The 13,177-nt window shown below is 37.3% G+C and overlaps 1 protein-coding gene across 2 annotated transcripts in view; it reads left to right on the top strand.

Annotated features, from left to right (window-relative positions):
• The window catches only part of LOC141532520 (fibroblast growth factor receptor 4-like), a 72,741-nt gene extending 68,107 nt beyond the window's left edge, over positions 1 to 4,634 (top strand). Inside the window, exons 3-4 of one of the 2 annotated variants that reach the window (XM_074250893.1) lie at positions 3,200 to 3,410; positions 3,518 to 4,634. In XM_074250893.1, coding sequence (XP_074106994.1) covers positions 3,200 to 3,410; positions 3,518 to 3,531 — 225 coding nt within the window. In that variant the 3' untranslated portion in view covers positions 3,532 to 4,634. The remainder of the gene's footprint in view (positions 1 to 3,199; positions 3,411 to 3,517) is intronic. The other variant, XM_074250894.1, reaches the window with a different exon arrangement.
• The last annotated feature ends 8,543 nt before the right edge of the window (positions 4,635 to 13,177 follow it).

Raw genomic sequence — 13,177 nt, 5'->3', positions numbered from 1 at the left:
TAGCTTTTAAAACATCAGAAAGTAAGGGAGAATAATCGTGCGAATAGGTATCAAGCTCTCCTCTTGCTTCAGCGCGCTGGTAAGAGCACCAAGATTCTTCGCCTTTTGGACACATATCATGATTCGGTTTTTCATCACTCGAGCCGTAGTGATAAAAGGTTGCCATTATAGCAGATTTCATATTTTCAATAGAATCACAATGCCGGCGTATTGCTAAACCATAGTACACAGTTAGTTTGTCTATTACTTTTCCTGTGAGCTTACTTCGACCACCAAGACCTTTTTGGTTACTCTTCAGCGTACGTAATCGACTCCCCATCCATTTTTGGACATGCCCTATACATTCCTTTTTATTTACAGTTGTATTTTTGTAAGGATCTGATTTTATAATTCCTGAATAGGTCTTGGAGTCACCATCACCAATATAGTTGGCATACTTAACTCCATATTTAGTTTCAGAATACGAAAACATTTCGACCATCGCATCCACCTCCATTTTCCCAGAAGACCCTTTATGATTAGCAGAACACACATCTTCATGCGATTGATCATTCCTGGAACTCAACAGTATTTGTTTTTTTTTTCCAATACTCACATAGCTTACAATATGCACTTTTAATGTTTATGTCAAGAATCTTTCCAGTAAAATAGCCAATTATAGAAGAAACTCCAAATGACGATGTATATCCCCGTTTTTGCCAGGTTCCATCTCCCGATACAGTTAGATGATTTATATCTTCATTTTCAGTTGTTGGCTGTTGATAGTTTTACTACAATTCAAAATCTGTTTCAGTAAAATTGTATGCGTAGATTTATCTAAAAAAGACGGCATGTCCATCAGGCCGCAAAACTTGCACAATCCTTCGTATCCTATTCCTAGTATTCTCATTACAAAAATGAAACGACTGTTTATTTCATAAGAATGCCCAACGACAGAACAGGGAGGAATATATTCATTTCCATAGTTATTACATGCAACTACAATTTTGAATCCCAGCCCACGTGTACTTGCTGTTTGAAACACTACATTTCCATCACATTTTTTACATTTTATAAGAGCAGAAATTGCAGTGAATACTTGAATAAAATTTATTATTCGAAATTCAGTACTGCTGTCTTCAGGTACATCATCTTCAGTGTTTTGTTTTAATTTTTTAGAAGATGTACTCTGAATACTTTCATCACGTTCGGCTGTTTTTGGATTAAAAACATTCTTTCTTTTGACTGAACGCGACTTATTAATTTTTTCAGAACTCCGAAGTTCTCTTGAAATCTTTCTAGAATCACGTCCCATGATTAATAATTTAATTCACTTGAGAAATAATTTATCACAAAACTATCGACTGATCAGTGCAACGACTACAGGTATACTGGCAACCAAAAATTATTTTTCAGTTCTTGTACTACCTACAAACATATGTGAATATATGTAGAAGGATTTATATATATATATATATATATATATATATATATATATATATATATATATATATATATATATATATAATTATACATACATTAAAATGGGGAGATATTCATGACAATGAAACCCGAAAGGTCGGTTGCTTGCAGCTGTTTCTAGCTACCTGCTCTCGAATGCCACGTAGCACCCGAGTGTCCTTTGGTCATTGTTAAATAACTCGAAAAGAATTTGTCGGATTCACTTCAAATTTTCACACAATATTTTTAAAATATTATACTTTAAGAAAATGCAAAAAAAAATCGATTTTTTGAAAATTCTGACTACTCCTAACCCCTTAAAATTGCACTTATTGCGTTTTTCAGGTCTTCAAGCTCAAAAATACAAGTTATGTGTTATTTTGAGCTCTCCGAGCTTAGAGAAAAAGCTTTTCTATGCTTTTGAGCTCTTCGAGCTCAAAAGTCTGATAGAAGTTTCATAGAACACTATTTTTTGAATTTTCAAACCGCAATAACTTTTGCACTGAAAAAAATAATCAGTAGAGGCTACCGATCGGTAATCGGTAGAGGTTACCGATTTTCTTTTTGGTAGAGGCTATCGATTTTTTGGTAGAGGCAACCGATTAAAATCGATAAAGGTTACCGAATTTTTTTTTGGTAGCCTCTACCGATTTTAATCGGTTGCCTCTACCGAAAAATCGGTATCCTTTGCCGAAAAATCGGTATCCTTTGCCGACAAATCGGTAGCCTCTACCGAAAAACCGGTAACCTCTACCGATTTACATTCATCGAAAAATAGTTTTTAGGGCCTATAACTAAAGCATAAATGACATGTCAACATGATTTTCATGTGGCAGGCAATCATTTATTAAAAAGTTGATGTAACGTTTCCATTGTTGTCGCGAATTATTGCTATGGCAACCACTTTGGAAACGTTTAGATAATAATGAATAAAATATGTAAAAATATTGATTAATTAAATTTTCGATGATCAAGATTTTGATAGAAGCGTACTCAAATAATAGGTCTTAAAGAGCGTAACATCAGGATGAGCTTATATCTTAAAAAATTTCAATAATTAGGAAATAACGTTGTATTTTGTCTACTGATGATATTTTTAACGATATAAGCTATTCGACTTTTTAATAAAGGATATTATATATATGATATTACTCACATTGATGAAATATATAAAATATATACACGGAAGAAACAAGATTTAACTGATTACCATGTCAGATGGAACCTAGTTCCATCTATAGTGAAAAAATGTACAGATGGTAACTACTTCTATGTAGATTGTAGTGGGGACAATCTTCGTTAAACTGAGTCCCATCTCGGATTAAACTGAGTTCAACGGAGATTATTCCCTAATCGTTCTATTTTCTTCCCTATTCGTTCCTAAGATTGTTATCCTAATCGTTCGTTGAGAATTGGTCGAAAGCAACTCCAAACAAAAATCCTCAGTTATCATCTCTTTAATCCCAATGCGCATGCGGTTTTGAAACTTACCTTACTGCCTAAGCAATATCAGTGCGTCAATAGAATCGATATCCTTTCAATTGATTACCGTGCATGTAATCTCTGTTATACACTTCCCGATTGAGACGTTAAACGCATTCAAAAAGCATTATTATAAGATAAAAACTCCAGTCACGTCATTAAGCATTCAGTTTCAAGTTACACTTATCTGAAGCATAAACCTAAAGTACAGAGTGTAACAAGTGATAGCTAGATTGTGAACATCATCTTTCTTTCAATTAATTGTGGTTATTGACAGGTATCCTGGGTGAGACATCGGGATATTCATTTATTAACCGTGGGACGATATACCTATACGAGTGACCAACGATTTGAAGCTCAGCATTATCCACATACTGAGGAGTGGACCCTTAAAATCCGTTATCCACAAAGGAAAGATTCCGGTTTCTACGAATGCCAAATATCAACTACTCCACCAATTGGGCATCCTGTGTATTTAACCATAGTCGGTAAGATTGATTATATTAAATTATTAAGTAAAAAACTTTTGTAACCCTTCAGTACTTTGTTTTAGATTCTCATAATTTTTTGTTTTTTTTTTTTTTTTTTGGTGAAGCGCTAAAGAATTAGAAAGAATACAGATTTTGAGAGACATGAATATAAGTGTGCCCAAGAAGCAGAGGAGGATACCATGAATCCCTAGGCAACACTTTAATTATTTTTTACACGCACACACAATATTATTTTATCCAAACACACGTACTAATATTTCCATAATTTTACAAGCTACATTTTTTCCAAATTTTATTAATTAATTTTTCAAATTGAAATTCGATTAACTAATTTTTCCTATATTTAATTTTCCATTCATTCCTAATCCTAATTCCTAATTATAATTCTTAACTTAATTTATTGCCGTGGTCTTAATAATACAACAATAAATATTTAATAATAAGAGGTCTTCATATCTTGAATTAATAGATTAAAATTTGACGACAGAGGTCTTAATAATCCGAACAAAAACAGTTTCACTGTTAAAAATTGCGCCAAGTCCACGTTCATAAAACTCATCTCAATAACATCTGCACTTTGCAAAAAAAATAAGACTCGTTACAATAATTTTCATTCTATACAAAAAAAAGTTAAATACAAAAAAATACCAAGAAACCGTCATAATGTTGAAAAAATTGAAAAAAATTTGTTGAAAATTTAAAAATTAAGAAAAAAATTTTTTATCGTACTTGGCGCGCGTCATTGAGTACCCCAAATTTTTTCAGGATACATGAACATCCTTTTAATGTTTCAACATTTATAAGTAAGTCAACCTATAAAATGCATAAATGTAATTAATGAAATATTATTTTATGATACGTTTAACAAAAGTTAGGTAAAATCAACATGGCATACGTATTTTATTTGAAATTTTTAAATTCTCCGCACATCGTTTATGATTTTAATAAAACGTCCTCTCCTGTTCGGTTATGCAATTTGCTTACAAGTGAATACGCCTGCATACGTTGACTCTGTAGTGGAATCACTGCGAAAATTGAGTTGACTAAAAAATAAAACATATGGCTGACTAAAAAATAAAACATATGGCTGACTAAATTGAGAAAATGCGGTGTGATTGCCAATCAAAATGTGTTAATTACAATTAAACGAAGCACGATCAAGTTTCTTCATGAAAGCTTAATGACGGAACTGAAAAAAATTGAATTAAAAAATTTTGTGTTATTTCAGATATTTTCACCAGACTACCATATTGATAGTTATTTTCACTAAAAATCTGAAAAAAATTTTCGAAACTGACTTTTTTACTGAAACTGATATTAATCCAGTAAGCAGTGTTTTTAATTCGTTGAGTATATTTCACTGATGTGAATCAATAAACATAACAATGTATGAAATCATATATTATATAATTAGAGCTGATAAGATATAATATATATATATATATATATATATATATATATATATATAATTATACATATTTAAATTACATAAATTGAAGCGAAATCGTTTTTTCTCGGGTTGAAATTCGTCCGAAAAAATTTGGGGTACTCAATGACGCGCGCCAAGTACGATAAAAAAATTTTTTCTTAATTTTTAAATTTTCAACAAATTTTTTTCAATTTTTTCAACATTATGACGGTTTCTTGGTATTTTTTTGTATTTAACTTTTTTTTGTATAGAATGAAAATTATTGTAACGAGTCTTATTTTTTTTGCAAAGTGCAGATGTTATTGAGATGAGTTTTATGAACGTGGACTTGGCGCAATTTTTAACAGTGAAACTGTTTTTGTTCGGATTTCATATCTTTTTGTTAAATGTAATTTTTGCTCGCCTCTTAATACATTCTTAATTTTAAAATTGAACTTTTCCCGCGCAAAATTAGAAATATGTAAATAAATTAATTAATGTAGGTAAAGCTATTATCATATAAAAGGTTATTTGTTCGTTAATTTTGAAAATCAAATCCTAACAAAAAAATTAAAATTCTGTTTCTCTCATAGTAGCTAGTAGCATTAAAAAACTTAACGTGACTGACCCGTGTAAACTCTTCGGTTTCAATCAATTAACTAGCTTATCAATGGGGATTTTAAATTTTTTATGTATATATAGTTAAAGTTTAACATTTTTTTGAATTAAAAAAGTTGTTAATCTAGATTTAATGCTCTACTACACATTAATTTAACAATAACAATAATTATTTTGGTAATGATAAACAATGATAATGATACTTTTAACATCAATTTATCATTACCGATATAATAAATTTCATTTTTATAATGATTATTATTGTTATTATTACAATGACATTATTGTTAATAAAGGGGACAATGCATCATACGCATAATTGTAATACCTATGGCCTAAAAATTACAATTATTTGAAATCCGCTCGATTGAATAACAATGCCACCTACAGGCAACGACTACAAAGTCGTAGAATGTGTACACTATCCAATGAGAATTGCCTAAATCTTGAACTGCTGGCCTGAAGGAAGATAGTAAAACTCAAACAATCTATAGCCTGTTGTGTATTTAGTCTAGTCAATAAATGAAATTCAATAGAAAGAATAGGTTTGAAAACCATCTACATATGAAGTTGTTTGATAGTTTGTTCTAGAAATTTTGTATTTATAAAGTATTTTAACATTTTTAATTTCAGAATTAAATTTTTCCCGCGCAAAATTGAAAATTCATAAATGAATAAATTAATGCAGGCAAAGCTATTCTAATATGATAGGTTGTTTATTCGTTAATTTTGATAATCAAATCCTAATAAAAAAATTGAAATTCTGTTTTTCTCATAGTAGCTAGTAGCATTAAAAAACTTAACGTGACTGATCCGCGTAAACTCCGTGGTTAAAAGCGATTAACTATCTTATTAATAGGGATTTTACATTTTTATTTATATACAGTAAAAATTTTAACATTTTTTTGAATTAAAAAAGTTGTTGATTTGGATTTAATACTCTAATACACATTAATTTAATAATAACAATAATTCATTCAGTAATAATAATGATAATTATATTTTTAACCTCAATTTGGTATTACCGATATAATTAATTTCAGCCTCATAATTTTTATTATTAGTGTTATTGTTATTATGACATTGTTGTAAGTAAATGACACAATACACCATGCGCATAATTGTAAGACTTTTCACCTAAAGATTACAATTATTTGAAATCCACTTGATTGGATAACAATGCAACCTATCGGCAACGACCACAAAATCATAGAATGGTACACTATCCAATGGGAATAACCTCTGATTATGATTGTTCATGTACAAAAAACCTTTGTTCCAACTTTAAATTGTTTATTTCTTGTTTAATTAACATTTTTAATAAGCTGAATATTTGTATTCTAAATATTTGCACTGCGCATGCGTCAACTTTACGTTTAGACTTTCAGCGCGGACTTTTGAAAATTATATTGACCAGCACAGTGATTAGAGTAAGTGTATTTTTCTTGTAATTTCAATTATAGAGGTTACAGGTGTAACGGGTAATTTTTGGTGGTTTTATTCTGTTGACGAATAAACCCTGAACGACTATGTACGATACTGCGACTCAAAACGCCCCCTCGCTCGAATCTGAAGCTCGCCGGAGTCCAGGGTAAAAGGGGGGTTAAACAACAATATACGATCCGAAATAAAACCAGCAGAACTTTATTACTTATAAAATAAACTATAAATAACTACGTCTAAATAAATAAACTCAAAATGTCAACAGGTTATGATAAATCATTTAATTACCAAAATCGTCTCAAAACGGTTACAAAACAAAATAACACACTCTCGTAATACAAAATTTTTAGGTTATATCAAACCTCAGCAAACTAAATCTAACGACAACAATACCAAACCAAAATGTCTTCGTGACGTCGGTCGCGCACGCGTATTAAGGTCCGATCAAAACTGGTCTGTACAAGACAACTTTACACCCATTCTTGCTCCCGTGAGTGTTCAAATCGCGAACTACGATTTCAAAAGCTGGTTACCCACCTCCCAAGAGACTAGCCGTCACCCCTGGGCCTAAAACTCTACCCTGAGAGCGGATGGAGAGTATCCTCTCCGCTCCCACCTACACGGTCTGTGAATACCTACCGGATTTCCGACAGAGGGTCAAAAATCCGGGGAAGTCAAATCTTGTTGAGAGTTCAAAGGTACTTACCAGTGTTCTAGACGAACCAAGGTAATGTCCCTCCAGTTGTTATTGGTAGAAGAATATTCCCGCAATAACACTCTGTCACAAGACTTGCCTTTCTGATCGCCAATTTTCGCTTTTATCAGTTTTTCCAAAAGTCACTTACAGCGAACCGGAATAATCGTTTTTGCCCTCTACACGTTATTTACAAACTAGCAATTTAATTGGCAATTCCCTCATTTTATATTCATTCGTATCGTCAAATTCAGAGTTTTGGGAATCAAATATCAACAGATTACATACAAATTCAACAGAATACATTCCCATACTAAAATTTGCTCGGGACTTAGAATAATTTCGTTTATAAATATTTTTCTTTTAAATAATAATCGTTATTTCTTTCATTCTATAACCATTCGCCGTTTTTCCATACTAAACCGGCTTAGCACTTAGAATAATTTATAAATTGGAAATTTACCATAATTTGTTTCCAAAAATTAAATTACATTGATTTTCTTTCAATAAATTTCTAAACAAACAAAAAAAATATAATCACAAATAATAATCATCGCAGACAAACTAATACTTTATGATTAACTAATTATTAACTCATCTGAACTATTAAACATTAATTGTTTTGAACAAAACGATATTAACTAAAAAAAAAATATATTTCTGAATATTTATAATTAAATAACTAAATATTTCCACACGTCTTTAGTGAATAATACTTTTCAATAGTAATAATAATTAAAATAATAATACTGCACTCGTAAACAACAACTTAAATCAGGAAAATGAATTATTTACAATGTTAAATAATAATTTAGCCAGAAAATACGCCCGTCGAAGTATCAGGCAAACATGAGTAATGAAGAGTAGGTAGCTGTCGTCGTTCCCCTCCTGGTCCCTTCTTCCGCGCCCTACTCCTCCCTGTCTCGTACTAGCCATCGGCCCTCTCTCTCCGACTCAGTCCCTCTTCCCTACTCTAGACCCTTTTTCCGACATCTGGGTCACACCCCTCTTTCCTTGGGAAAGAAAAGTGGTGAACTTGTTTGCCACTTTTCTTTAGTTGAACTTGCCCACCAGGTCTTCTAGACGCTGCTGGGTCGGTATGAGAGTCGGTTTCAACTGGTTCCTCGTCTGCGTGACCTTCCAGAGGCGCCCGTGTTTGTCGTAGGCGGTGAAGGTTCGTTTGGTTTTCTTTCCTGGCAGGAATGGTCGGATTTCCATGTTTTCCAAGGAGATCAAAGATTCCTTTAGTTTTTGCATCGGGGTCTTGGTCTTCTGTGGGCTGAGGAACAGGTCTCCCGGTTTATCTGCAAAGGACTCTGGGTAGTCCTCTAGCGGTGGATACTCTGGCAACAACCAGCGGACTTTTGCTTCACGCTTCGTCGCGGCTGGTGGAGCACAAACTGGAGTTCGGTTGCTTCTCTCTAGCGGCTTCTGCGGTACCACCAGGTGTATTTTATCAGAAAATTCGGCGGACTCCCGAATCTTTAGACCTTTCCGTTGGGGACTGTGCTGCTGGCATGGGCCCTGACGGTCAACACTTCCCCTCTTCTTTTCAGGTTCAGCGGCAGTTTCGGCAGCAGGCTCAACAACAGGATTCATAGTGGTGGATACCCCTGTTCCGTCGACCTCCATCGGCATATCAGGTTCGGCAACAGGCATAGCCGGAACAACAGGCTTCATTGGAACGACAACTGGTTGGCCATCTGGGTCCGCCATTGTCGCGCCTGGTTCGACGATTTGCTCAGCAATAGCCGCTGGTTTAACACGTTCAACCATCGGCTCGGTAGTCGGTTCAGCACTTGGTACATCAGCTTCGACGACTGGTTCAGCACTCTCCTTCCTGGCAGGCTTCGTTGGCGTGGAGATCGATCGAGGACTGCTTTTTGGACGTGGGCCCGGATCGACAGTGGTATGATTGTCTCCGGTTCTATTGTCTGGGAGCTTCCTCGGAGATGGAGAGGTTCCCTGAGGGGGGCCGGCACCAAAGAGATCCTCCAACCTTCTTGCTATGGATTTCGGTTTTCTGGTCAGTTCCAACAAGCTGGCCGAGACTGGCCTGATCCGTACTTTGGGCTTTTTACGCTTAAATAGCCCCTGGCCGACCCTTTTCGGTGGTGTTTCGGCTGTCATGGTTCCGGGGGCGGTCGGCTTGGCTGGCTGCCGATCGGGTCTCACAAAACCTGGGTTGTTTGGATCGTAAGGCTCGTGGGCAGTATTTTGGCGCGGGTTCACCGGTTTGGCTGCTTCTGGCAGGCGGTGCAGGATGATGTCTAGTGGCTTCCTCAACATCTCTTCGAGCAACCAGATTTCTTCCTCTTCCGTAAATCCTGGCTCCATCTAAATCTAATATGCGATAGGTTCAACAACAATATGATTCAAACAACATTCCAGAACCAGTTTTGATCATCCTTTCGCTGTATTTTACTATTACAACATAAAAAAAAACTAAACTTTGTATTTCTTTTGACACGACTTTGACTCATAACCCCGTATCGACATTTTGATTACGTGATTGACTACTAGGTGATAGAATTTTCAAAACTGAACCCAGTCCAAATACGTCAAAAGAGAAAAAAAAATGTAACTTGAATCTAACAGTTTACTTGGCGTCCCGCTTTCAACCTGGTTCTCCGGCGGTAGAGACTAATTTTGCCTTTTTGGCCATAGCTCGGGTTACACGACGCGGTCCCAAGGTTTCATCCACATCCGGATAGTGGTTTTCGCGGTCAATTTGTTCGCGTTCAGGTTTTTCATGGTCAGATTCTGGGGGATTTTCCTCATGAAACGGTTTCAAGTCTTTTATGTGCGCAGTGAACGTTTTACCCTCTTTACTAACTTCGTATACGGAAGGACCGACGATCTTAGTTACTGTAAAACCCGTCGCGTACTTCTCCGCAAGTTTAGCCGAAAAGTGGTCAATCGCTGATGATAAATGGTGTTCCCTTTTGCTGACCAGGTCTCCAAGAGCTGGTTGCCAGGAACCACGCTTGCGATTATAATACTTGGCTTGTTTCCCGTAGGTTCGGGCCAGGTTAACCTTGACTAACTCAATGGTGTCGTCCAGGGTCTTGGCTGCCCGATGTGGATCATAGACCTCGTCTTTCCCTCGGTTGGCTCGTGCTCGAATTGACAGCGGGGGTAGAATTTCGCGGCCGTAATTTAAATACGCCGGGGTAAACTCTGTCGCGTCATGCTTTGCCGTGTTATAGGCGAAGGTAAATTCTGGAACTTGTTTGTCCCAGTTTCGTTGATTTGTCCCTACGAATTGGGCAATCATTGTTCCTATAACTCGATTCGTTCTCTCGACTGGATTGCATTGAGGCGAGTATGGTGGGGTTCGAACGTGATTTATCCCGAATTGTCGCAATAAGGAGGTGAACTCGTTGCTTACAAAAGGGGTACCATTGTCGGTGATCACTGTGTCTACCCTACCAAAACGCAGCAAGACTCTTTCTTTGAAAGCAGTCGCAATCGCGGAGGCAGTTTGCTGCCGTAGGGGTTGGATTTCTATCCATTTGGAGAATTTGTCTTGAAAGACTACCAGATAGCTCATCCCTCGCGACGATCGTGGTTTGGGGCCTATTATGTCTGCAGATACGACTGACCAGGGCTTCAGGGCAGGGATTGTTCCCATTGGGGCCGACGGGGGTTGTTGTGAGGCTTTGAATGCCTGACATGTCCCGCATTGGCGCACATAGGACGTGATTTCTGCCCTCATACGTGGCCAATAATATTGGCTCGAAACACGAGCAATCGTTTTTGCAATGCCTAAATGGCCGGCTGAAGGAACGTCATGACTTTCCTTCAGAACTTTACTGACTCCTGCGACCGGAACACATAATTTCCAGACGTCGCCTCGATCAGTGTAGTCCAAACTATGATATTGATGTCGGTATAACAGGCCTTGTTTCAGGCAGTACTCGGGATAGCGTTGGGGATCATTTTCGACTCCTTTGACGATTCTTTCATACCAAGTGTCCCCAAACTCTAACGCTTCTAGTATTAAATCAGTTCCTGGCTCGTGAGGATCTTTCTCGGTGGAATTTTCCGGGGTGCTTCGCGATAAAGCGTCCGCGACCTTATTCCATTTCCCTTTCCGATACACGACGTCGAAATGGTACTGTTGTAAGTACAAATTCCATCGAGCTACGCGTCCGCTTGGACTCTCTATCGATCGGAGCCATTTCAGTGACTGGTGGTCCGTGATAACCGTGAATTCATACTCTTCAAGGTATGGTCTCAGTTTCTGGATCGCCCAGACTACTGCCAAGCATTCTTTTTCTGTTACGCTATAATTCCGTTCGGCTTTCGTCAGCCCTCGGCTCGCATATGCGACGACTTTTTCTGCGCCGTCATGGTCCTGTGTCAACACAGCGCCTATTCCAACGTCACTCGCATCCGTCTGTAGTACGAAGCGTTTCGAGAAGTCCGGTGGAACCAATAATGGATCCGATTTCAAGTAGCCTTTTAGCGTATCGAACGCGATTTGTTCTGGGGTTCCCCATCTCCAACGCTTCTTCTTTGGAAGGAGAGAGGACAAAGGTTTGGTCAAATCGGCGCAATTTGGAATAAATCGGCGGTACCAGGAGATCATGCCTAAGAACTGTCGTAGTTCTTTGGTATTCCGAGGTGGTGCAATCTCGGTGATTGCTCGAACCTTATCTGGGTCCGTCCGAATTCCCTGCTCGTCGATTACGTGACCTAAATACACGGTACTTTTCTTCAGGAAGTGCGATTTCTCAGGGTTTAATTTCAGATTCGCTGCGCGCAGTAGAGTCATGACCTGTTTCAAGATGGTCATGTGTTCAGCAAGGGTTTCGCTAACCACGATTATGTCATCCAGGTACACGACTACGTGTGTTTCCAGATCCGCGCCTAAAACTTCGTACATTACGCGCTGGAACGTCGCAGGCGCTGAATGTAAACCAAAAGGCATTACTCGGAATTGAAACAGTCCACGTCCGGGAATCGTGAAAGCTGTCAACGGTTTGCTTTCTTCCTCTAGTGGTATCTGCCAGTAGCCGCTTTTCAAATCGATAGTACTAATAAATTTAGCTTTCCTTAGTTTGTCCAGTGATGCATTCACATGTGGTATCGGAAATGCATCTTTCTCTGAGACGTCGTTTACTTTCCGGAAATCTACGCAAAACCGATATTTCCGGTCCTTTTTCTTGACCAATACGACAGGAGAATTCCACGGGCTGTTTGATGGTTCAATGATTCCGTCTTTCAGCATTTTATCCACTTCGTCATTCATAATTTGTTGCATTTTTGGGTTCTTCGGAAAGTAACGCGCCTTTACGGGTTCGATTCCGGGTTTAATTTTAATTTTGTGCGTCGCACACTGGGTAGGGCCAACTATTTCTTCGTCTAGTTCGAGCCAGGTCTTTATCTCTTGTCGAGCAGTCTCCAAATCGTATTCAGTATCCAACGCATTGAAAGATTCTGCCTTGCGTTGCAATTGATAACCTAATATCGCCAGGTTGTCAACGCCTAAAAGCATATCGCTTGTGTAGGTCGGCATGACGTGAAATGGTAGTTCGTACGAGTGATTATTTTCCTGGACATTGACCCAAACTGTACCAGATGATAGAATCACTT

Source organism: Cotesia typhae, unplaced genomic scaffold, assembly GCF_013202065.1.
Source record: "Cotesia typhae breed Kobodo isofemale line unplaced genomic scaffold, CoteBio_Ctyphae contig_65, whole genome shotgun sequence".
Taxonomy (NCBI): Eukaryota; Metazoa; Arthropoda; class Insecta; order Hymenoptera; family Braconidae; genus Cotesia; species Cotesia typhae.
This window is presented reverse-complemented; position numbering and strand designations above follow the sequence as displayed.